Source organism: Venturia canescens, chromosome 9 (assembly GCF_019457755.1).
Source record: "Venturia canescens isolate UGA chromosome 9, ASM1945775v1, whole genome shotgun sequence".
Lineage (NCBI taxonomy): Eukaryota > Metazoa > Arthropoda > Insecta > Hymenoptera > Ichneumonidae > Venturia > Venturia canescens.
In genome coordinates this window covers 8,616,391-8,642,782 of record NC_057429.1, presented here as the reverse complement: position 1 = coordinate 8,642,782, position 26,392 = coordinate 8,616,391, and the positions used below count along the sequence as shown (strand labels likewise).

The 26,392-nt window shown below is 36.4% G+C and overlaps 1 protein-coding gene across 1 annotated transcript; it reads left to right on the top strand.

Moving 5' to 3' along the window:
* The first annotated feature begins 84 nt into the window (after window positions 1–84).
* Window positions 85–20,467, top strand: LOC122416161 (rhodopsin-like). Its single transcript, XM_043428880.1, has 6 exons — window positions 85–288; window positions 6,357–6,451; window positions 8,087–8,197; window positions 16,819–17,078; window positions 17,487–17,602; window positions 19,402–20,467. The coding sequence occupies exons 1-6, from the start codon at window positions 85–87 to the stop codon at window positions 19,603–19,605; spliced, it is 990 nt and encodes a 329-aa protein (XP_043284815.1). The 3' UTR covers window positions 19,606–20,467.
* The last annotated feature ends 5,925 nt before the right edge of the window (window positions 20,468–26,392 follow it).

Here is a 26,392-nt window from a genome sequence, read left to right as displayed (position 1 = left end):
TGTTCCGTTTTAATTGTTTTTTTGTTGTCTTTTTTTTCGCTACTGAAAGTACAGTGATTTTCATTTCGTTGTTTCATCGATCCGATGAAAAACTTTCACTTAAAAATGTCTAATTACTCGTTAATCATGGATCAACCGATGAGCCACGCGAGTTACTTCGGCATAGCAGTGGCCTTAGGAATTATCGGAGTTGCCGGATTCACCATGAATTTTATGGTCGTATTAGTTATCATAAAAGACTCGCAAGCTCTCTGGACACCGATTAATGTGATAATCCTCAATCTCGTGGTAGGTAACCTTTTGTTCATTCGAAATTTTGTTTCATTATTATTATTATTATTAATAATATTATTTTTTACGAGAATTACAATGCATTTTGATGTCTCGTTGTAACATCGTTATATTCTAAATCTACTTTTCCATTAACCTCGTTATTGTAGAGAAAGAATCTCAGTGACATTGGAAATTTCAACTTTTCGGTCACCGATTAAGGTAACTCCTGTACTGCATGCTAGTCAAATGAGTGCTGAATTTCAAAACGCTTTTAGACCAAGTTTAACGTACCGATTAAATGTATTGTTAGTGGATTTGTATTACAGGATATCTTATTAAGATGTAAAAATATTAAAAACGCTAGTTTTGCAAAACCATCAACTGATAAATGCAAATTTCCACGCTGACACATTTTCACTGGTATTTTTCAAAGAATTATCTGCGTTTTTTCGTCGATTTTATTGCACCAAGTCTCATCTTGTTCCTCAATCGATCTTCTACGAATTCACCACGTAGATTTTCCTTTAAACTTTTCCTTCAGAAATTATGAATGAAAAAGTTTTTTCACTTAATGAACAATTAGCTGCAACAGTGAAACGATCAAGTTAGAAAAAAAAACAACTACATGGTGGATTCATAGAGGACCAGTTGACGAACGAAATGAGACTTGTTGCAATAAAATCGATGAAAAAAGGCAGATAATTCTTTGAGTGAAACCAGTGAAAATGTGTCAGCGTGGAAATTTGCATTTATCAGTTGATGGTTTTGCAAAACGTTTTTAGTACAAAACCACTAACAACACATTTAATCGGTCTGTTAAACTTGGTCTAAAAGCGTTTTGAAAATTTAGCACTCATTTGACTAGCATGCAGTACAGGAGTTACCTTAAATCACACTCGGTAAGAACGCGATTATGAAAAATGAAGAAATTTCGAATGAAAAATGTTTGAAATGGAGAATAAACTAAAAAGTAATTCTCGAAAAGTGGACTTCCAATTTTTTTGCTTCTTAATCGAGCGATGAATGTTCGATGAATATGGAAGCAAGTCGGAGAAAAGCTCTCGCACTCTGCAAAAAAAAACAAACGAACGTCCTTACAGTGGAATAAATAATTACAAAGTACACAAATTTACATACATTTAAATAAATCGATTGTAAATCGATATGAAAAAAGTGGATACGAAATCAAATGGAAACAAGGTAAAACGCCAAGAAACACCACCTACGACGTTCCAATTATGGGTACAAACATGAAACGCAAATACGAAAAAGCTTGAAAGGCGTGTGAAAGACTGTATAATTAATAAATCCGAATGATTAATATGCATAAAAACGACGAAAAAATGGCAAGCTAGTGTGGAAAATAATTGTGAAAGAGTAGCACAATAATATCAAGCATCAATTAAGGAGTTTCAGTACAAAAGTCAAAATATTAAGAAATTGATGAAATTTGGTGATAATGTTGTTCAACATCAAGTGCGAAAACTCAAATTTTTTCAAAATTTTCTTCTACTTAGTTATCGAGTAATTACGCATTAAAGCAGATTTCTCATGCCCGGAATGTATACCTATATATATGGAAACGCTATGCTTATACACGTAAACTTTAGTGATCAATTACTCGATAACTGTGTAGAAGAAAAATCTTAAAAAATTTGTATCGTCAAATTTGGCACTAAAGAATATGTTCACCAAATTTTATAAAATTCTGAACTTTTTGAATTTTTAAATTTTTTTAGCATGGATTAGCATGGCAACATTGTATCGCCTGTACCGAAACTCCTTAACAAACGTCATGAGCGTCGATACCAATAATAACACGTCACAAAAATCAATCGGAGAAAGGTGAATGATCATTTTCTTGGATCTGCAGAGTGCAATTAAATTCGCATAATGTTCAAACAAACATCAGGACAATGTTTAATTAAAACCGTTGATTCTGTGATCAATCGGTACGACAAAATAACGATCATCGAATGATTCGGACAATATAGTCATTGCACCTAAATCAAAGGCGCAGAATGACGGGAGAATGCGTCGACGTAATATACCACTAGTAATTCCAACAGCTTCATTATCATCTATTCAAATAGGTTAAATAACGATTGAATCACTGCTCTATCATCTACAAACACCCTACGGAAAATCAACATGCACTCATTTGTTTACACTTCCCAGTGCGGGGGCGGGCGAGCATATTACACGCTGCATGTTATTGGGCAGCCAATTTTCCCATCGCAGTTTTGTGCCGATGATACTCTATGTGAATGAATTCGAGTTTAAAACTGCGGAATCGAGGGAAACTGAGCATCATACGAACGACAACGAATTCCAGTCAAAGGAGAAACGAGATAATTCAATTATCGTGGTTTGAGGTGCGATATCGTTTTGGTAAATACCATATAATCGTCAAAATTAACCGAGTTTAAACAGAGACCGTAAAACCGCGGATCTATTTTCATGAAAGTCAACCCTATTCGCTTCATTTTAGTGGTCGTTCAATAATCAATAACGCGACAAGCTTCGAATTGTTCAAAAGAGGTAACAGCAAAAAATTCGTAGGAAAATTTCACTCACCGTAATTATAATCGCCTTCATTCCTATAGTGTGTCGCCAAAATCGAGAAAAACCGAATAGACGATAAAATTTTAGCCGCAGTCTATTGGAAAATCATTTTTCTTCCAACATTCCTTCAGGAAGGTTTCGTGTCCTTCGTTCTACAAATGCTCATGCTCCCAAAACGTGAACCACTCGAGATTGTATCTTAGAGGCGTGCGATCATTCGTCGACGTTCATACAGTCAAATGAAATGTCTTGTAGACAAACTTTCGTCTTCTCCGTGTCCAGAAAATATCCAACGAGATATTTTTTCGCGGATGAAAACAATACGACAGCTAAATCTCAAGGGACGAGGAACGCGGAGAGAGAGTCAAAAAGAAACCGTGGAAAATGCAATTCACTTTTCCCACACTTACATGGGCACATTTCAAACTCGATACTGGCACATTCAACATGCAATTTTTCCGATCTTCAATTATATCTCGGTGCATCTTTTGCGGGGAAAATTAATAATGTAAAATATTCTAATAGCATTGTACTTCGTGGCATTTTCGTTCTACGATCGACCATAAATTTCAATGATTTTGATATTTAAAAACGATTCAAACGAAAAATGTTGAAAATTTTTGTTTATAACTGCAACATTTCTTCGTCATTATCGTGTAATTCGAAATCACTCTTAGTTACGATCGCACGAAAAGCTCCGACATATTGACCACTCTTGCATTCATCGCCGAATACTCGCCTCTAAATCAAATCATCGAGACCAGAGTGAAAATTCGATTCTAACTTCATCCAGACTAATAATATGATCGAAACAATTTCAAACTTCATGACAAATTGTGTAACAACGCCTTGATACGATACGCCTCGTCGTGGAATACATATTGTTGTTTCACAAATGAGTTATATCACGTAACATGATCAACGACATGAAAATATTGCATTTCACATTTTTCATTGGATTTTTTTAAGTCGTAACAATAAATTTAATTTCCAGATGAAATATTTACTCTCGTAAAAAAAAGTATGCGCTTAAAAAACGTGTATTCGTTGCCAGCTTGTGATACAACACGATGCATGTCGAGCTTGGAAAAACGTTGTTATTAATCATATATCATGAAAGCTTCGCCATAGCAAACAAGACATTTTTGTCATAATGTAGTTTTAAAATATTGAAGAAAAAACTGCACGTTAATTACTTAGCCCCCGTAGCGTGTTATTCGCGATAAAATATTTCGTAACGAATGGGACGGTAACACGTCTAAATATCACACGTCGAAAAATTACGCACGAAGAATCTCACACGACCCAAAATAACTGTGAAAAAATATCACATCGATAGTATGTGAAGGCAAATCACGAATATATCACGAATTAATCGAAGCTCAATATTGTGTGTGCATATTTTGTCTATTATATATGTAGATAATCGTGATTGTAGTTTCGTATCAATCGCGCCTTGTTCTATTATGCTGCTCAAATTTCTAAAGTCACAAAAAGGATAACCGCTTTATATCTACGATTGCTATATATATTCGCGTCACCGTGAAAATAAAAACGCATGTATTTGCCGCTGTAATGAGTACAACAAAAAGTGTGTGTGCGTGCGCGCGCGCGCGCGCGCGCGCGTGTGTGTGTGTGTGTGTGTGTGTGTGTGTGTGTGTGTGTGTGTGTGTGTGTGTGTGTGTGTGTGTGTGTGTGTGTGTGTGTGTGTGTGTGTGTGTGTGTGTGTGTGTTCAGATTTGTTTGTGTGGGAATGTATGTGTTTGTCTGTATGGGTTTGTTTGAAAGCACGCACGCGCGCATGTGTGTGTGTGGGTGAGTGCACGCTCAAATAATTTAATACGGTGATATACTGGCCATGTGATATTTTGTCGTGTGATTTTTTGTCCATGTGGTATCTTGAGCGTGTGATTTACAGTCATGGATCCGAATAAGATTATATATATTTAATTTTTTTTTTTTTTTAATATGATTTAATGATGCTCCGACGAAATAAGCGCGTCCTTTTTTAATAACCATTATTGAATGGACCGAAGCAGAGAATTAGCGAGAGAATAGTCGAAAACTGCGTCGTCCAACAAGTATAACGAAAAAAGTTTGATAATCGGTCGCTTTAAGCCTCGTGAAATTTCGTTTTTTTACATTTTGTCAAGATACTTTGAGCAGGCTTTAAAATGAACTTATTGACATTTGGACTAACCGAACCGAATTGATCGGGCTTCCAGATGGAGCTTAACTTACAACCGCTAAAGTGGATTTCTCAAAAGCTCTTATCGTAATCTTCCCGATATACACTGCTCGAAGACTGCTGGTTCGCCGTCTTCGGAGCATTGAGCATTCGCATCAATTGCTCTTTAAAAAGTCACAAAGTTTGTTTCATAAATGTAGTCTTCTCAGTGAATTTGAAACAATAGCATAGAATCAAAACAACGAAATAAAGAAGCAACGACGTCCGATGTCGCAAACACGTAAATTTAACATTTTCACATTCACAAAGTTTGTTTCGTAAATGTGGTCTTCTCAGTGAATTTGAAACAATATCATAGAATCAAAACAACGAAATAAAAAAGCAACGACGTTCTATGTCGCAAACACGTAAATTTAACATTTTGACATTCAATAAAGCGAAAGATGCGAAATTCGGGACTAAACGATTCACTAAGAAAATTACACTGGCTGCCAGAAGCATGTCGAGTTTCCTCTGGAAGCTAAAGAAATTGGATGTCAGCCGAATATCCTAGCAAAGTCCCAAAAAGAAATGAGTTGTTTTCTTCAATATTTACTTGCCATTATGGTGTAAAAATAAAAACAAAATTCTTCAATGAATTCTCAAGCAACATCCTCGCAGGAATTGTATGGTTTTACTATTCATTGGTAATGCTTATTCGACAGGACGAAAGCTCACGAAAAGTTTGTAATAGGCAAAATGCCCATGAAGTGCGGTGCGAAAGCGTGGTTTTCATGCATGTTCATTGCTTCTCGTTTCGAATACAAAACTGACTTTCTTCTTGTGTTATTTATACCGAGAAATGTATCAAGTCCTTAATCAAGGGCACCTGAGCATCAGTGGTTAGTTATACGTTGAAAAAAAATTCGAGTTCTGTACCCTCGCTGTAATCAACGATGAAGCATGTCGTTTTTGGATCTGTCATTAGGCTTCCATATTTCAAAGATCTTTCGAAAAGAAAATTCTTTACCTACAATAATAATCCGGAAATCGTCGCGAACACGAAAAGAGGCTTTTGCTTGTTGTTCATTAATTTTTTATAAATTAGGCCAAACTCGAGTAGAATTGCATTGAACGTGAACATGATTGATGAAACCGAAAAAATGCTCTTTTTCCAGTGCTTATAGGCAACGTTAAAATTCACATTCTATAATAATTGTTTTCTGTCTGAGATACTCTGACAAATTGCATTTAATTTTTCATTAACCAGAAGCTTAATACGTCCGAAAGAAAGAGTATTCAACAAAAGAGAAAAAGCTGAGGAACAAAGAAAATTTAATCACTTTTCTAGGTCGGTGATGCGTTGGTGGCTGTGCTGGGAAACCCCGTCGCCTTTATCTCAGCGATTAACGAAGGATGGTATTGGAATCATCAAGTGTGCATTTGGTAAAGGAGAACAAACTTATCAAAATTAATTCTTCCCTTTAGTCTCATCATTCTTTCCAATAACACGCAGTGCGCATTCTCTTTTTTTTCTTCTCCTACTCGATTCGAAGCAAAATATTTTCGAGCTGTGCGGAAAGAAAGAAAAAACGGGTCTGACTTCGAACGATGTGACAAAGACAATTTTTCCATTTTTTTCAATTTTGTGCAGTCGCGTTCACTAACCGAATGTTAGAAACCATACACGCGAGTCATTCGACTCATGGGTACATTTGATGCGAACTGAGAATTTTGAAAGAATATTTTAATTCATAAGGTCATCGCGCAGTTCGTTTGAATGAAAAAATTCGTTCGACGTATCCGGAATGTAAAAAATCATTTCAAGATCCGCCCTGTCGGAAGTTGTACTTTGTTCTAGAAGCCGAAAGTGTTTAAATATTTGAAAATTTTTCAATCACAATGCATCACCTTCTGATCACCGGAGAAAACGTAGATTCCAACGACGTATAACGTTGACGCGAAGTATTTGAAGATTTCCCTAGCAATTCAACTCCGTTGTCTTGACTTCTGGCTCAAGGGTGCTAACGATCGTACAAAAGTTTGCTCAGAATTCCAGGCCCTCGTAAATATCGAACCGCCTCCATCTCAATCACAACGGCAATGCTCGATAATATTATCTTAAAACGAAAAATATTCAATAATAAAATAAAATAAATTATTAATAATATTCTTAAAGACAAGGGCTTTAAGAAAAAGAAAAAGTTTTGATTCAATAGTTTGAAACTTGTTAATAAAAATCTGCGAAAAATAAACACGTGCTGTTCCAGTAGGAAAAAGGGAAAAAATGGATAACTTTGTTGTATGACGCGTGAAAGAATTTCATCGTCGAGGAAGGAACGAAAAGCCTGCTTGACTAACCGCTTTTAAAACTCCAAATTCCGGAGTACCAAATGGTTATCACACTGCATTAAACAAGATTGTACCGCGGATATGCCCAATAACCAGACGATCGTGCTGCTATTGGGATCCAACATAAAGAGACATGACATCTGGTGGTCATGGGTGGAAACAAAAAAAGGAGGCATGAGAGTAGACAGTTAATACGTGTTCTTCTGTAAATTCTTATCAATTGCAAGGAAATTTGTATGAAACTGTAAAAATTCACCCGACAAATTATTCTTCACGCGCACCACCGGGGGAAAAAAAATTCCCACATAAGAGGTTTATAAACACGTCACTGATTCATTTTCACAGTTTAAATCGCATTCAATTATGTAATGAGCTGCTAACACCCGTTCGCCTTTAACAACATTACGTTGGGCAGGTTTTGTACCTGCCCAAACACAAATATTTTCTAAGCTTAGGAACATTTTGACAGAAAATGAATGTGACACATGAAAGATGTTCAAATAGATGTTGGATCCCAATTGTTTCTTTTTCCAGGACATTTTCTGCTTGATTTTTCTCCGCCAATGTAGCTATTATCATCTGTTCGGTCTAGAGCCAAAAAAACGAAATGTCCCAGAATGCGTTATGTAGAATACGCACTGTTCGGCATTGTTGCGGAAACGAAGTAATTGCCATGTAAATTGATCAAGGGAGAGCAGCATTGTGAAAAAAAATCATTGAATTTTGAAGGTACGCCTTTTTGATGTCCACAATTGGTCTCGCCAGCATTGGCAATCTCACCGTTATGGCAGTCGAGAGATGGCTCCTCGTCGCACGGCCCATGAACTCGTTCTCGATAAAGTAAGTATAGTTATACCGCGCCCATTAATCAAACGTCATTAGAATTGTGCATGTGCTAATTTCTTTCGAGGCGGCCCTCTATACGAATTGAAGTTGAAACCGGATTAGATTTTAATTGATCCTTCAATTATTCGATGCTTTAAGATGATGGATCAGTCGGTAATCACAACCGTGAGTGCGAGAGAGATAGCTGCAAATTTTGAAAAGGAAATTTTTCCACATCGTTCGTCTGATCGAAAAAATAAAAATGTCATCGGATTTTTGCGATCGTGCTGCATACGGTGACATTTTTATTATTTTAATCGGACGAACGATGTCAAAGAGTTTCAATTTCAAAAATTCGAGGTGTGATTACCGACTGATCCATCATCTTAATACAAGCACGTGACACTCTCGATTGTTTGCTCCCAGCGTATATTTTCTGCATTAATCATATATAAAAGCAGAGGGTCGAAGTGTTTGATCAACTTTTGGAAAACAGCGGAGACCCTCGGATCTTGCCTTGAACTCTTCATAATCAGACCCCGACAAATGACTATAGTGAGCAAACGTGAAAAATAGCCAAGACGCCGCTGCGCGTATCAGCGTTGTTGAGTAAACTTACTCGCGCGTTTGTGAGTAAACGAGTAAAAGTCGAACGATCTGAGAATTCTTGCGCTCCGGAGCTGTTCAATGTTCAAGTTTCTCCTCTTTTCATTATTTTTCACATCATATCATCAACGGTTGGAAGCTCCTCGAAATTTCAATACATTTTCAAGTTGACAGAAAATTTACTCGAAGCATGCACCATGGAAGATAATTCATGAATTTCATCTAATCCGATCAAATCTGACGATATGTTGAAATAAAGATAAAAGTCTGACTGCTAAACATTGTTGCGGTTTCGAACGACAGGAAACGTTCTCGGGCAATGTTCGTGAAATCGATCGACTAAATCCCGAAGAAATTCTTTTTTGCTTCTCGCTCCATTTCCCACCAAATTAGCAGATTCGATTTTTTCAATGAACGGGGATTACACGTGACGAAGAATTTCTTTGATAGTGCCTCGCCCCAACTACCGTTCATGGATCGTCGAACTCTGAAATTGTCGAGAAAGCTTAAGATCTTTGAAAGTTTTCCTGCAGACATGCCATCAAAAAGAGGGCAATGGATTACGGTAAATTGAGTATTCGCATCGCAGCTATTCAGTTACAAAACCATCTCGAAATTTCTGGGCAATTCACTCACATTGAACACCGAAGTCTTCTAAATTCCATTCTGTTTTTCCGGTCGAGGTACAACGTTGAAAAGTTACAAGAATGAATAAGAAACTCTTCGAGGAAGTAATTATCTCCGCTGTCTTCCCTGTCTTTTCCTCGAGGATTATCGCGAATGTAAAAAAACAAATTTCACGAGTAAAATGCGCTCCCGCACCGTACGACAAAGGGGCTAGGAAAAATTTACTATCCGCGTAAACAATAAAATCCACGATGGATAATGGAAGCTAGGGAAGTCTATTGTTATCCCTCGAGATAAAAAAGCGTAACTATAGTTTTCGCCTGATAGCTCCTCGCGTGTAAGAAAGACGTTGAACGCCAATTCATTCAAGCTACTTTTTTAATTTCAAAGTTCTTGAATTACTAGAATTTCTTATAAATTTATTATCAATACAGACGTTTTCCAATTGCATCATGAAAACTGATATTTTTTTATGAAAAAGGGACTGCGGATAATGGAACGTATACTCGCTAAGCTGCCAGGCATATCGATCGACCCATTGATCGATCCTGAACGAGCTTGCAAGCACTAATCAGAAAGCCTCATTATCGGTTCTCTGCAAAATCACTGCGACGGACATAATAATCCAATACGTAAAGAAAATTAACGAAGCGCGAAGGGAATTAACGAGACGACCGAATTTCTTGGTGTACTGCTTTTCCTCAAGTTCCTTAAGTCGATATACATTGAAGATCAGAGTTTGAATCTGTTGCAGAAATGTTAGCCAACCAATAAAGCTATATAAAGCTCCCATTAACCGTAATTCCTTCCCATGATTTGCCAAGGAGAGTATAGAGGAATACTAATATTATGATACAGAATTTTATGAAAATTCATATCGAACGTAGAGTTCATTTATCCGACCGATAAAGTAAGCTTCTCAAATTCTCTTCGTTTATGCCCTCAAAGCTCTTTGTTAGGCTAAAATATTTCGAAATTTTACGATAACTAGGGTATATTAGCGCACGCTGAAGCGCGCGTATAGGGGTTTATTAGCGCTGCTGCGCCCAAGCAAAGCTTATAACCACTCGCGTATACACCACTGCCAAATTGATAGTAAACATGAAACTGACAGCAAGACTGCGAATTTGAAAGCCCCAGCGACCAATCACAGTACGAATAAAGCGACAACAATGCCCCTCGTTGGTGACCAACTTCGGACGTTACTCACCAACTTTTTAGAAGGGGACTCGTTGGTGACCAACTTCGGACGTTACTCACCAACTTTTTAGAAGGGGATAAACGAGTCTCGCGATCTCATTAAAAACGGTCCTTAAGAATTTATTGATAATAGATCATCGTTGGAGCGTCGACTGAGACGCTAAATTTCAAAACACATGGACAATAGATGTACGGCTAAGCGCTCATGTTACAAAGAAAAAAAGGGACATGCATTTTCATTAAGTTTTTTCCGCGTTCAAACCGAAGTCGGCGTTTCTGCTTAGTTTATGCCTTAATTATTCATTTCAACTCGAAGAGGGAATTTTTATGGTGGCGAACCGATTAAGGGTTTTTTCCTAAATTTCGTCGTCCATCGGGATTCCCAGGTAAGGGTAAAAAATTCTGTCTTCTCTTCTCACGACTAGATGTTTTACGAGTATCCTTAGTTTTTATACTGAGGCGACCGTTCGCGAATCCGGGTATTTTTTGTACGGACTAGCAATTCTTAATGAAATGCTCGTGAAAAGTGGAAAACCAATGAAAATGCACGTCCAGATTTTGTACTAGGTGTCAACCCCGATCTAAGTGGGGATAAAATCGAGACTCGTCATTTTGGTAAAAATGTTGACTTAGTTCTCGAACAAGCGTTGCCGAATCAACTAAGAGACTCTAAAGGAGCAGAGTCTACTCTATATCTTTTTCACATTCTCTAACATTGCCGAGTCGTGCTTAAGAAATGATTCATGGTTGCCGAGTCAAGCGATTCGTTCACAATTAAAAATTACAGTCTATCAAATATCCGAAGTTATAAAAGTCATTTTGAGAACTAGCCACTCTCAATCAAGTTTGAGTGTGGTATCGTCGAGCCTGTGCGTCACACCAGTGCAATGAGCCTTACAACCTCATTGGAAAAATAAAATTATAATCGTAATGCGATTGATGTAATTATTGCACCGATTACGAATATATTACTGAAAATCGTAAATAAAATATTTGTCTAAATTAATAAGAAAAATGTAAAGAACGCGAAAGAATCGTGAAAATGTATATTCAGAAATTGCGGGTGGGGTTCAATATGACGAATAACTGAATTGTAGAACGGTCGATATGTCGAAATTTTAAAAGTTGTGATATCAGTTTGGAGAAAAATAAGTAATTTGAAATTCTTATTCCCGATCGACTATTCAGCAGATTGCGTGTTTAATTAAAAATTCCTTCTTTGAATTCGTATTTACCCGAAAATATATATTTCAATAGTTTTCATTTCGAATGCAATTTTAACAGACCATCCGAATGTCAAAAGCTCATATTTTCGAATTCAAAATGGAGAGTAATTGTTTTACAGACAGACCTGAATATAGAGTAGCAAAAAATCGAAAGTGAATTTTTCGAGCCTATGAAACTTAGATATGCGGAATAGCGATAGCTCAAAAAGGCGAAAGTCAAAATGACGATGTTTAAAATTGGAGATCACCGGTCTGAGTAAGTGAGTGAGTGAGACGCGTGTATTTGGAGCTCCGCTGCATTTCTTTATTTTGATCGATCGACTTTCTAACGTTTCGCTATTTTGACTGTTCGACTTTTTGGTGTTTCAGTATTTCAACCTCAGTAATATTTGATCTTTCGTTATTATATTTTCAAAATTGTGAATTTTCACAGTATCGTTGACTGTAGTAATTTATGAATCGAAAGAGTGATAGTCGAATTTTCGAAAAATCGATATTTTAGTCATCGTCCTATGGGCGATTGTTACATTCTATTTTCGATGTAAACGTGCTTCGAACCTTGCAGTTTCTGCTTTATTTATTTTAGGCATTCAAAGCTCCAGTCAAATCTATTTGTCTCCATATTATCATTCGAATTTTATAAACTCGAGATTTTAGCTGTTCGAAATTTTAGTCATTCCAACATTTGATCCCCACCCAGAAATTGCAAATATCATGGGAGAATAAATTTCATTTAAAACAAAAAAAGTCGAAAGAAACTTTCCCAATCATAATTTGACGTGCTCCGGCTACGATCGAGAGGTATCTGGTGACTGAAAAATTTTCTAAGAATATAGATTCTCTGCACGTTTCAATCAAATGGCATATAGAATTGTGAAGAATGTACTTCGTTGGGATTTTCGAAGCCTAGAAATACGAGAGATCCGTCGTTTCTAAGGAGACAATAAGATTTCACAAGCTATGCAATGTTTCGTTACGAAGATGCCTGCGAAACAGACGATGCTGTACAATTACGAAGGCTCCGCAAATGCAAAGCGGAATGTGTCCTGTCACGTGAAAATGATTTATCGTGGGACAATGCTCAGGAGTTGCGTTATTAGCATAACGAAGAAAAGGGCTGATCTATTTTAGAGCAATTTTCCTTTCAATAAAGAATGCTGTTGTTTTTCGTTAGGTAGGATATGTTCAGAAGCTGCTGCGAGTGATCGATGTTGATGTAGCTATCCAATCGAGCTTTTCAAAATTCATGTCGTAAAACTCGATCCTGGCTCCGTCTTCATTCGATTTTCACATACGCCCAACTTTCGTGTCAACATTCACCATCGAGTCAATTCTCCAAAGAGAAACTTCCGTTCCGCAAAAGTTTCAAGTCCCAAAACATTCGTAAGTCCAAAGTTGGGAGTTGAAGCGAATGAAGTCGTCGTAGCAGGTTCCAGTATTTGTGTGCATCAGAGGTATAGATTTGTGTTCACATCTGTTGAACTCTGGCTTCGAATTCTCGTAATAATTATGGAAGCTTATTGCGGTGGTTACGTTTTCGTTCGTTCGCGAATCGATCGTCAACCCAGGGGAAGTTCTTTTTTACGAAGGCTGCCTGCATGGCCTTCCTTTTATCAAAAACTTTTAAAACGAAGACTCATTTTTTCCTCCCACTCAAACGGGTACATACCCATCGATCATCGAGCGAATATTTGAAAAAAAAACAGACTCGGTGATTTATTAGTGACACATATTTACGTCAAATGTATCTCAGCGTATTCGCTATTGCAAAGCTTTCGCATCGAGTGCATTGAAAAATACAGCACAGTTTCCTAATTGACAAGCAGCACACGAAGGCACGCAATGCAAATGTCATGTAAATAAATGATTGAGCTGCGATATTGCGATTTCAATAAGTTTACCGATACTGAAAACCGCAGCGAAACAATAAATATTCTGATTGAAAAGGTTGTTTTGAGAACGAAAATGATGCCACGAATACGAACGTACAAGGAAGGTATCCAATCTCAGGAAACCGATAGTTTTTCAAGGCATACCGTATAAAAGCTTCAGCAATATCTATACCTATCATCGAAGCATCGTGTAGGAGCGCGAGCATAAGAAACGCAAGCATTTTTATTGCAGAATCGATAAATTCTTGATTTTTTTATTACTTTTTTTTCAATAGCAATGTCGATGCTGATGTTGTGGACCCATTATGATTTTGTGGGATAACGCGAAATAACTTTATTATTAAGGAGTTTCGGTACAGAAGTCTAAATATTAAGAAATTGATCAAATTTGGTGATAATGTTCTTCAACATCAAGTGCGAAAACACAAATTTTTTCAAAATTTTCTTCTACTTACAAGGAAAGGTACTTTAGTGTCCCCCTCCGATTTTGATAATTTTTTTATATGTTATAGTCCATCGAAAAATAAGAGACACGTATTTTTTTTATCGGCTGAAAGTGATTTTTAAGGGGTGAAATCGACCCCCAAAGTTGGGCATGTTTTGCGTCTGGTAGAGTGTTTCATATAGAAGCACTCATCCGATCGAAACGAAACCAATTGCAAAATATTCTGCATGTCAAATAACCTATATGACATGTCCAACTTCTTATGCACCCCTATTACATGGGGATGATTTACCCCCGAATATCCAGAATTTTTTTGTATAAAAAAAAATTACCGTCCGATTCTAATAAAACAAACGCCATTTTGTAGAGCAAAAAAAAATAAAATCGACGTGTTTTTAGGTTTTCCTCAGATCAAAAAAATTGAGGGGGTAAAACACCCTTAAATCGTCAAATTTTATTTCGAGCACTGTCCCCTTCCGATTTCAATATTTTTTTTTATAGAATGTAGGTTATCGAAAAATAACAGACACGTATTTGTTTTATCGGCTGAAAGTTATTTTTAAGGGGTGAAATCAACCCCCAAAGTTCGGTATGTTTTGCACCTGGTGAGTGTTTCATGTAGAAGCACTCAACCGATCGTAACGAAACCAATTGCAAAATAGTTATCACGTCAAATTACCTATATGACATGTCCAACTTCTTATGCACCCCTATTACATGGGGATGATTCACCCCCTGACATTCATAATTTTTTTGTAAAAAAAAAATTTCCATTCGATTTTAATGGAACAGACAACATTTTGAAGAGTAAAAAGAATTCAAGTTGACGTGTCTTTTGATTTTACCAAGAAAACAGATTAAGGGGGTAAAACACCTCTACAATCTCAAATTTCATTTTGCGCATTGAAACGATTGAATTGAATTCAAATGGTCACATTATCATCGCCTATCGACTTATATGCTAAATAATATTTTTTTCGCATATACATTGGCTGCCATCCCCCCTTAATCTGTTTTCTTGGTAAAATCAAAAGACACGTCAACTTGAATTCTTTTTACTCTTCAAAATGTTGTCTGTTCCATTAAAATCGAATGGAATTTTTTTTTTTTGGCACTAAAGAATATGTTCACCCAAATTTTATAAAATTCTGAACTTTTTGAATTTTTAAATTTTTTTTGCATGGATTAGCATGGCAACATTGGATCGCCTGTACCGAAACTCCTTAACCGAGAGTAAAACTGAAACTAATCGTTTTTTAACCAAACTGCAAACATTCGTTTTATTACCATGGCAACGACGCTACCATTCAATCGCTATCCCACAATTCTATGTTATTGACCCATTTCAGTTGAGCCCTTGAATTCCCTGGTGCGAAGAGGGTTTAGACGCGCGGCGTTAACAGAACATGAAAAAAGCTTTTTAATTGTGGAAATATGAATAGATAAGATTTCTCGAAGCTCCGAAACGCTGCAAAAAAACTAAAAGATGTTAAAAAAAAACAGGTTTGATGCAAGCTCGATCGATTCCAGATATCGGAGGACGTTGAGAGACTTTTGTGAAGAATACTCATCGATTCAATTGTCTTTCTTAAGGGTGAATGATACAAAAGTCGAAATAATTAGAAATTGATCAAATTTGGTGATAATGTTCTTCAACATCAAGTGCGAAAACACAAATTTTTTCAAAATTTTCTTCTGTTTAGTTATCGAGTAATTACGCATTAAAGCAGATTTCTTATGCCTGGAATGTATACCTATATATATGGAAACGCTATGCTTATACACGTGAACTTTAGTGATCAATTACTCGATAACTGTACAGAAGAAAAATCTTAAAAAATTTGTATTGTCAAATTTGGCACTAAAGAATATGTTCACCAAATTTTATAAAATTCTGATCATTTTGAATTTTTTAATGTTTTTAGCATGGTTTAGCATGGCAACATTGTATCGCTTGTGCAATATATCCTTAAAGTGGCATCGTTCCTGATTTCTGCGACGACTCAACGGAACGCGAAGTGGATTAGATCGACTATAAGAAAATCTTAAATACAAATCAACCAAGGATGACGTGAATCAAAATTCACGTACTTCGAATAAATTTAATGAACTTTCTTTACACTGCTATTAAAGAGGGTGGCTAGCAACGATACAATGTTGCCATGCTAAACCATGCTAAGAACATAAAAAATTTCAAAAAGTTCAGAATTTTATAAAATTTGGTCAATATATTCTTTAGTGCCAAATTTGACGATACAAATTTTTAAAGATTTTTCTTCTGTACAGTTATCGAGTAATTGATCACTAAACTTCACGTGTATAAGCATAGCGTTTCCATATATATAGGTATACATTTCGGGCATAAGAAATCTGCTTTAATGCGCAATTACTCGATAACTAAGCAGAAGAAAATTTTGAAAAAAAATTGTGTCTTCGGACTTGATGTTGAAGAACATCATCACCAAATTTGATTAATTTCTTATCATTTTGACGAATGCAGCCACCCTCCTTAACACAATATCCGATTCTATGGGGAGCTTCTTTATATTTCGTGATCGATATAATTATTGTGAAATTTGTCGTATAATTTAATTGTCAAAGATATTGGGTTTATTGTACCCGATTGTAAATCGGTTTTAGCTTCGCACTTCGAGTGGCAAGCGGAGTATGGATTTATGCGCTTTGTCTATCGTTGCCACCCCTCCTCGGATGGGGAAGTTACGGTCCAGAAGCCGGAAACGTATCCTGCAGTGTCTCGTGGGAAGTTCACGATCCTGAAACCATGAGCGAAAGTTATATAACGTTTTTAATGACGTTCGGTCTCGTTGTACCAGTCATAGTTATTAGTACGAGCTATTTCGCTATCATTTTAACACTGAAGAAGGTTAAAAGACGAGCAGGTAAAGTGTTAAGAATCTTCTACTCTTCTATAATATAAAATCGAGAGGGATTTGGACCATAATTACCAAAATTTCAATTCCCTGAATGATGCTGAATATGAGTTCAATAAATTCGTATGTGAGAAAAAATGTTAAGCTGACGCTCGAGCAACGAAAATTTAATTGGACTCGTTCGTTCATTCTATTGAATGAAGCGACGTTTTTCATCTGCTGGCAAAATAATGAAGCCTTCCGATTCCAAAAATGAGAGTTTAGCGATACAAAGGCTATTCAAAACGTTTTTTCACGTGGCTCAAATTGAATTCCCTTCAAAGAATCAAAACGAATGAAATTTAAGAACATGAGAAATATCATTTCAAAAGAAGTTGAAAAAAAAGCCAAGCAATCGAATCAAAATGGGGATTACAGGTGGACGAGGAAGGAGGGAAGCAAAAGTTACGAAAATGGTGGCGTTAATGATCATCGCGTTTCTCGTTGCCTGGACTCCATACGCGGCCCTTGCCATGGCAGCCCAATACTTCAACGTAAGTACTTTCCGAACAAGCCTCAATCACGTTTCTTTCAGGCTTCATTTCTTGAAAGTTAAGGAGTATGAACAGTGCAATTTTAGGTGTTTCATGTTTATTTCATAATTAAAAATCGATTCGATGGATTTACATAAAACTTTGCACTAAACTTTTGTATAGTTATACAAGTACTTTCAATAATTTTTAAAAAATTTTTCGATGGTATATTTTTGCACAATGGTGTGTTGGGAATGGCTCCCCTTGAATCTGGTCTCAGTGGTGTTAACAGCACTTCACTAAAATAGAACATTTGAGAGCGAAAAATGAAAAAAGTTTCTTAAAATATATGTTATTAAATAGTATCGGACGTAGGGAATTTTCAAAATATTGTTTAGAAAAACAATGGCAACCATTTGAAACGAATCCAAACTTTTGTATGAAAAAAAAGTTGGAAAAAATGGCTACGTCCTCCTGAAAAGATGTGTTTCCTGCTCTAAAAGATCACTTTTCAATTAAATCGCCTCTTCATTTTGCTGGTCAATGCGACAGAAAAAAAATTATTTCGATTCGACGTAGTTTAGCGAGTTTTGGAAGAGTTGAATCGAAAAAATTGTCTCCGCTAAGATCAGCCAGATGGCATCTGAATAGTACAGATTTATGTCCAAAATCAAATGTATCAAGTGCACGAACTTTTTGCCACTGTTACCAAAACTCTCGCCTTTCAGGACAGCTTTCTTGCATCGTCGCTTTTTCATGCTCCTTTTGAATACTTAACGTTCCAACTTTCACTTAAAACTTGTGATATATATTCTCTTTGAGATGTAAACTGATGGTTTATGGGAAAAAAAAATCTTTCATTCATTATTGCACCCATCCGTACCCCATGAAAATCAGGTTTAATTAGCGAATGTTGATTCAATCACTTATTACGTTTTTGTTCTTGCCCGCAAAACAGTTTAATATTTAAGAGCGTTTTTTTAAATATTCTTTCCTTACGAACATGATTGAACGCAAAAAATCATGAAGATTGCCTCGATTACGTCGAAAATGATGTTATTATTAATTCTCAAAACCATTCAATATTTAAGGGCCTTGTTTTCGAACATTCTTTCACAACAGAATTAATTAAATGCAAAAGCTCATTGAAATCGTTGTATCGATGAGAGACCACTTTGTTCACATTTATTGACGCAACTGTGCCCCAATTACGGAGCTAACATTTTGTATTATCCAATCACTATACTGACGCGACATAACAGAAAAAAGAGCATTAAAAAAGTGGTTTGTTGATGAGTCTCGGCAGTGCATACTGAGTTACAAAATTGATGTCTGTACGCAATTCACCTGTTTCAATGTTATCGATCGACTCGACAGTTCATTAATTTGAATTTGTGAATTCACGTTTCTCAGGAGCTAAATCAATTTCAATTAAATTGAATTTATTGTCGTTCCACACAAAAATCACAGGGATCGCGAAATGATTCGATTTTAAAGCCAGCGGGGCTTTTTGGAACTCTTGGGTACATTGACCCTAAAGCTCGTTCGCGTCGCTACCCATGCGAAAATTTCGAAAGATTCCTTTATTGCTCTGATTAGTCTTCAATGAGACTCGTCTCGAGGTGAGATTGAACGTGTCGAGAATAGCGAAACGAACTGAGTGACTCGAGAAACGTTGATCACGTGAGCTATTTGAAAAAAATAAAAATAAAAATAGCAATTGATTCGCGAAACTGCGAGAAAAAACTTTGAATTTTCGGCGATTGTTTCACTCTTTCCTCCATAACAACTTCTACACGGTGATCCTGATTGAATTTCAGGTTTCTTTACCCGCGGAGATCGCGGTCATACCGAGTCTCTTGGCAAAATCGTCAATATGCTACAATCCGATTATTTATGCGGGCCTGAACGGTCAATTTCCTCGTTCGTTCAAAAAGATGTTCGGCATACGAGAGGCAACTGGTCGTCCGGGACAAAGCGAGGCTACAGCGATGACGACAATGAGCAGACCCGAAACTGCCTGAATAATCCATTTGAGCAAGAACGGCGAGACGAATTTCCTTCTGACATGAAAACGTCAATCATAGGAAAAGTATATGAAACGCAGGATATTTGAATATCGACGCCGGGCGTGAGTTGATTTTCGGGAATCAGTGTAAACGGATTTTTGAATGCGAGCTCCAATTCCGAATCTCGAAAAGATTTTTTTTAGAAAAGCTGAACGGGCTAAAAAACATTTCGACAAACTTCTGCAGCTGTCGAAGCAACGTTTTTACTCGTCAAAAACACGAATTTGCCAAATTTGCACAATTTTTTAAATTACGAAACTGCGCGATGGATGCAGCTACTGTGATACAGCAACGAGGAAGTAACACGTTTGGAACGAACGTTTCGACGATAACGGTAATAGCTTCATCGCAGATCGATTCAAAACATGAAAAGCAACTTACGACACCGAGATTCGTACTTAGATCTCTTTAGTCTCCATCAAACTCCGAAACTATATCGGGTATTGAAAAGAGCTGGCCTCTATTCGAAAAATACGATTTTCGATTCGTGAGTCTTTTTATTCAAAAAAACAAAAAGCTGAGAATATGAAAGAAATTTTACGTGACACAGGGTAGAAAACCTTACATAAATCGACCGCGCATCACACTGCAGATAAAATGATTGCGCTACATTTTTCAAACGCAATACATTCATTATTTCTAGAGTTCGAAATCTTCGTCCAAAATTCTTATTATGATATTGAACGTTGAAGATGTTTGAGGGCCATTCCACGCCAAATCGAACACTTTTTCAACCGACCCGCTTCGATTTCATTAAATTTTTTTTTCTTATATTTTTACATTATGTGAGGAGCTTTCTCAAATTAACTTTTTTTTTATTCGCCCGTATTCGCGTAATTTTTTAAATTAAAAACTCGTTATATTATAAAGCAAAAAATATCTGTTTTCAAACTGATTACCTTTTTTGATTTTTTTCAAAAAATTTCCAAAAAAACTTTAATATATTTAAAGATTTTTGACACCGGTATTCCATCGTGAAGAAATATTTCCTATACTTTTTTTTCGGAATTGAGAGTTTTTTTGTTTGTTTAATCTTTACTCGAAACTATTTTCCACTATTCAATTTCACGATTATCCAAACTTTCTAGTTCTTTTTTTTCGTAATTTATTTACTTATTCACGACTAAATGTGACAAACGATAAATTTCATAAAGACTTTTTCAATTCTGAGCCTAGCATATTAGTAATTTAGCATATTTCCAATATTCGCCTTAATTTTCAGACAATCGAAAGGCAATATCTAAGAATAGAGTTTCAACTGTTTCAAAATTAGAGGAAATATTGAAAAAGAATTCTAAACTACGATCTTACAAGGAAATCCAAAGAAATAATCTTGTGCACGATAAAAAAAATCTGTCACGTTTCATAATTGAATCACCAGAAGGCAGGTCAGTCAAGACAATTTTGGAAACGCGGCAATACTCAGAATTAAATCTTTTTGAAATTCATCGTTTATTGTTAATTACATTTCGTCATGTAAATAAATTATGAAAAAAACGAACTGGAAAGTTTGGACAATCGTGAAATTGAATAGTGGAAAATAGTTTCGAGTAAAAATTGAATTTAAAAAAAATTCAAAATTCCGAAAAAAATCATAGGAAAGACTTGTCCACGATAGGACCGGCAGCAAGAATCCTTAAATATATCAAAATTTTTTCGATTAAAAAAAAAAAAAATAATTAATAAGTTCGAAAACAGATATTTTTTGCTTCAGTATAGCGAGTTTAAAATTTTTTTTAAATTACACAAAAACGGGTAAATCAAAACAAATTTAAAAACTTCAGAAAGTTTTTCACATAATGTAAAAAAACTGAAAAAATATTTAATGAAATCAAAGCGGATCAGGTCCCGACAATTTGGCGTGAAATGCCCCATGTATAACCCCTTGAATGTCAGAACATGTTATACAAACGATGAGTCATGCAAAAAAATGATAAATCTTGGTTATTTTACAAGGTGAGTGATAACTTCTGGATAATAGACATCTCGTATATGAAATGTGTGCATAGAAAATATTTTCTGGTGTATCATAAATCATAAACTTATATCTTCCAACGTTTTCTCCAAAGAAATGATTTTACTAGATTTCCAAGTTCCCTGTTTTTGTGACTAGCAAAAAAATTTTTTCTGCCCACTAAAGTGATGGGAATTGAAACCGTTTGAATAGTTCATTGAATTTCAAAAATGGTGATATGCGTATTAAAAAAAAATGACAGATGATCGGTCCAAAGTTCAAAAGTACGAGTATCGAACGAGCTCCATAAACGTGACATTTTGAAATTTTTCCTCACAATTACAAGCTCCTTCATTCTCACCTAAAAATAAGGAATCTAAATTTCAAGCACTTTTTTCCCTTCTGAAAGAATATACTCAAAACCCATTAACGGTGGGTGCGTTGTACACCCTAATACTCGGTAAATAGTTGAAACTTGGTGAGTAATAAACTTGACCAGGGATACAGCAACGCATTGAAGGTGAGAAGTATTACGACAATTAGCCGGGACTCGAGTAGTGACGTTTAAGGCTGTAACGAACGCGTGTGACGGCGGCTTAATTGAGTGTAAAATTGACTCATTAGTCAAAATTTCAAATTTTCTCATTTTTCACAGATCCTCTAATGTTCCCTCAAAAAAACGAATTTGTGTGTGAAAAATATTTCCATTTGTATGCGACACAGGTGCTGATGAAATATTGTGAAAATAAAATGAAATACATATTTTCCATATTTTTCAAATCTTTGCCAGACCTATCGAATCAATACAAATTAAAAAATTATAACTATTGTTTGCATAAACAAAAATACAAAACGTACGTATATAAAAAGTGCGATCTCGAGTGGCAAATTTATGTTTTCACATACATTTTTGTTTCTGTGCACGATAACAAAGCTCTTCATATAATTCGTGTATAATTCAAATCAAAAGGTTGCATTTATCATTTTCTTCAAAATTGTTAACCTTTCATATACATTTGTCATTTTGTCGATAGTGATTTTTTTACATTCACTCTCAAATATCGAAATAAATCATTCACAAAAGGAGAAAAAATATCAAAAGAGTACTGTCGAAAATAGGAAAATTGTATTTCGCACGTCTTCCTTCAGAGCTCAGAATGTAGTACCCCTTACTTCCATCAAAGGAGCCACAAATTTTAAAGCAAAAATTTGCTCTCTTCACGAGTTGCACCCCGTAAGAAAATGAAGAAAAATTGGAAAGAAAAGGAATCGCGATCATTCAACATCAAGGAAGGAGAAGGAAAATAAGGAATTGATCGAGCGAATCAAGGAAGTGGTGACGGGTATCTTTCGGAAAGGCAAAAAAGATGAATCAAAGCCAACATAACCCATGCTTATTTGGCGACGTATCTTCGGTCTGACCGAGACGTACGCCTCTCGACATTCGCTGACGTGACGAGATATGGGGAAAACTTAAATCCTCCTGCTGGAAGCCCAATCATCAACGAGAACTGTTAGTGTTCCAATACGTCATTGCTGTACCAGCGATTTGATCGCTAGGTTTCGTGCTCTCGATCTGACCGATGAGCACGCCTTGTTTGACGAAGGATAGACCTTCGGAAATAAACATTTTCATTTGACGAAAATCGAATGGGGAAGCGGAGCAATCAAGGCAAGTACCTATTTACATTATGCCATCTATCGTTTAGATCACGACGCTCCAAGACTAGTTTACACTCTTCACAGAATAGTGCATCGATCCTTTCTCGCGACACATGGCGTAACCGCTCAGGTCACTCTCGTTCGAGTCACTCTCGTCGCTCAGAGTGCCACTATTCCCATGAATCCAGTAGAGGTTCACGATACCCTCGAGAACCGAAGGGAGACCAAGATGAGACTATAATACAGACCCAGGAAAATTTCGGGGTGGAAATTGTCGGCGAACAGGTGCCAGCGCGTCCCCCAACACCACAAACAGCTCAATGATCAATATTGATCAGGTCAATATTGGTCAGCAAACGGACGTGGCTGCTCTCGATACTCAAAATCAGCCCGAGTTCGAAACCGACCTCCAGGAAGAAGTTTTAAACATGATTGGACCGCGTTTGAAAAAGGACGGAGTAAAGACCCACCAAAGGCACAAAGATATTCCTATTCAATGGAAAGAAATATTAAAAGTGAACTTTCCAAGGAAGGAGCTAAAAAACTGGTCGAAAAATATGAAATTCCGGAAAATTGTGAATACATTATTGCCCCTGAGTTGAACCCGGAAGTTGTTGCCGCAGTACAAGAAAACGTTAAGACGAGGGACAAGCGTATTGTCGAAAAGCAGGATCGTATCGCACCCTCTTGTTATCGCCGCCATGCGGGAATAAAAGCCATCTCGACTTGCCTTAAATCGAATAATAAAGAAGAATTGGAGTTGCTGGAAATTTTGAACAACATCGGAAGACTTCTAGCTTTTCTCCAGAGGGAAGAATCGGAGATCCGAAAAAACCTAATTTTCGTGAATTTGAATTCGTCTGTGAGAGGAATTTTTACGAGTTCGACAATCGATGGTTTTCTTTTGGGATCAAATTTGGAGAAAAACAATCAAAACATTAAAGACAATCGAGAGAACATCAAAGGTTCTTATACAAGGAGAAAAAACGTTGAGACAAAGAATTCCAAAAAATCAGAGGGGCCCGATTTTTTTTTCTAAAATTTGGTCCAAAGTTTCTACCCATCCAGTAATTCGCGAGTGGGTTAGAGGATTAAAAATTTCCTTTTAATCATTAACGCGCAGGGTAAAATCTCGCAGAGAACCAATTGGTCAAATGACGAAAAACATTCAATCGCAAGTGAAATCGAGAATTTATTAGAAAAAGGCGCAATACAAAAAGTTATTCCGACCCGAGATCAGTTTTTACCAGATATTTCCTTAGAGCCAAAAGTTGATGGTGCGAAAGGGTTCATCTTAAATCTCAAAAATAAATGAATTTATAAAAACAGAAAATTTCAAAATAGAGGATTGGCATGTGGTAAAATCTTTAATTGAGCCCAATTGGTTCATGGCGTCAATCGATATAAAGGACGCGTATTATCTCGTATCAATAGAAAAAAGTTATTCGGTGAAAATCTTTTGTTTTCACCAAATTACTGAAACCGGTAGCAGCACACCTGAGAAAGCAGAGTATTAAATCGGTTTTCTACTTAGATGATATTTTAATTATCGGAAAAGCATAGGATGAATGTGCTGACAATTTCAGAGTTACAGCAACTATTTTGGAAGAGCTTGGGTTAATGATGCATGATTCCCGTTCAACGATGCCAATACCTTGGGCTTATTTTCGATTCTGCAAAAATGACGATTGAATTGTCAGAAAAGAGCAAATGTCTCGATCTGTTGAAAAAATTTAAGAAAATCAGAAAATTTTCAACTCGAAAATTTACTTCTAATTATATCGGTACTCTCGGCTCGTGTTGTCCAGCCATGAAATACGATTTAATCCATATGCGACGATTCGAGAAAGTTAGACTATTGGCACTCGAAGCTAATAATAACAGTTATGACAAAATTTTGACTATTTCGCGAGAATTAAAAGAGAATTTCGAGTGGTGGAGATTAAATATTGTTTCAGCTGACGTACCACTAAATGAACCCGTATTCAATTACGAAATTTTCACCGATGCTTCGCATACAGGATGGGGTGTAGCATGCGGAGCTCAACGTGCAAATGGTTATTGGAACACAGAGCAGGATTTAAAATTTCATATTAATTATCTCGAGCTAGTCGCGGCTTTTTTCGGTTTAAAATGTTTTTTAAGTGACAAGAGAGAATACAACGTACTCATCCGTATTGACAACACCACTGCAATCGCTTATATTAATCGTACGCGTGAAAGCCAATTTGATAAATAAAAATTCTGGACCGGATAAAAACTTCGGCCCTAAACAAGAAGCAACCGGTAATGCGATTCCTCGTGCGATTCCCTTTTTTCATAGAAGGTAAATCTCTATGTTTGACGTCGACCCTCGAGGTTTATTTAGATAAAACAAAAGATTTAGGCCGTTACATCGCAGACATTATCTCGTTGGATTGAAAAGACATTATGAGAAAGCGGTATAATATATATGAAGGTTTTCATGGCGTATAGTACGCTTCATGCTGCTACGTCAGCAGCCAAACGGGCAGGTGTGAACGTTGAATTAATACAAAAAACGGCGGGATGGACTCAGGAGTCCGCGACTTTCAGCCAATTTTATGATCGAGTGGTTTCGCGAGACGAAATCCAAATTGCTGAAGGTATTTTTGGGATCAGAGATTAAGGTTTATATATTAAAAAAAATTTTAAACACGATACACAAGTATGTATCTGTATTCTTACACTGTTGCGTTTTGTGAATCAACTGTTATTTAAATTTCAAGAGTTTGAAAATATTTGTAACAGTTGTCTTCAGCCGTAACTTGCTTTAAACAAGCTACATTCTGATCTCTGAAGGAAGAGGCGCTCGTACAATTATGAATGAACTTCACTTAGGTAAGTTCGTTTAATCGTTAATTCGAAATCATAAATATGACGATCGAATACACTTTTATTCCACTCTTCAAGAATTCCGGTGTTCTCGAGTTTGTATAAAAAGCGGAACACAAAATCCGATCGATCGAACCACGCGAAGTAACTTTGTGTTTTCTTTTGGACAAAACAGGGTTCGAAAATGAAATTTGTATATAACGACTTTAAATTGTTAAGAATATTAGTGGAAATATTATTGGAGACAAGTGACTGCGCAACTTATTTTCGTTA

What these genes read in the sequence shown, in the direction of transcription:
- LOC122416161 (XM_043428880.1), top strand. Translation starts at nt 85, where the DNA reads ATGAAAAACTTTCACTTAAAAATGTCTAATTACTCGTTAATCATGGAT. An exon ending in ATGAACTCGTTCTCGATAAA is followed by an intron (nt 8,198 to 16,818) that starts GTAAGTATAGTT and finishes AATCGGTTTTAG; the next exon opens with CTTCGCACTTCGAGTGGCAA. An exon ending in GAAGGTTAAAAGACGAGCAG is followed by an intron (nt 17,079 to 17,486) that starts GTAAAGTGTTAA and finishes TGGGGATTACAG; the next exon opens with GTGGACGAGGAAGGAGGGAA.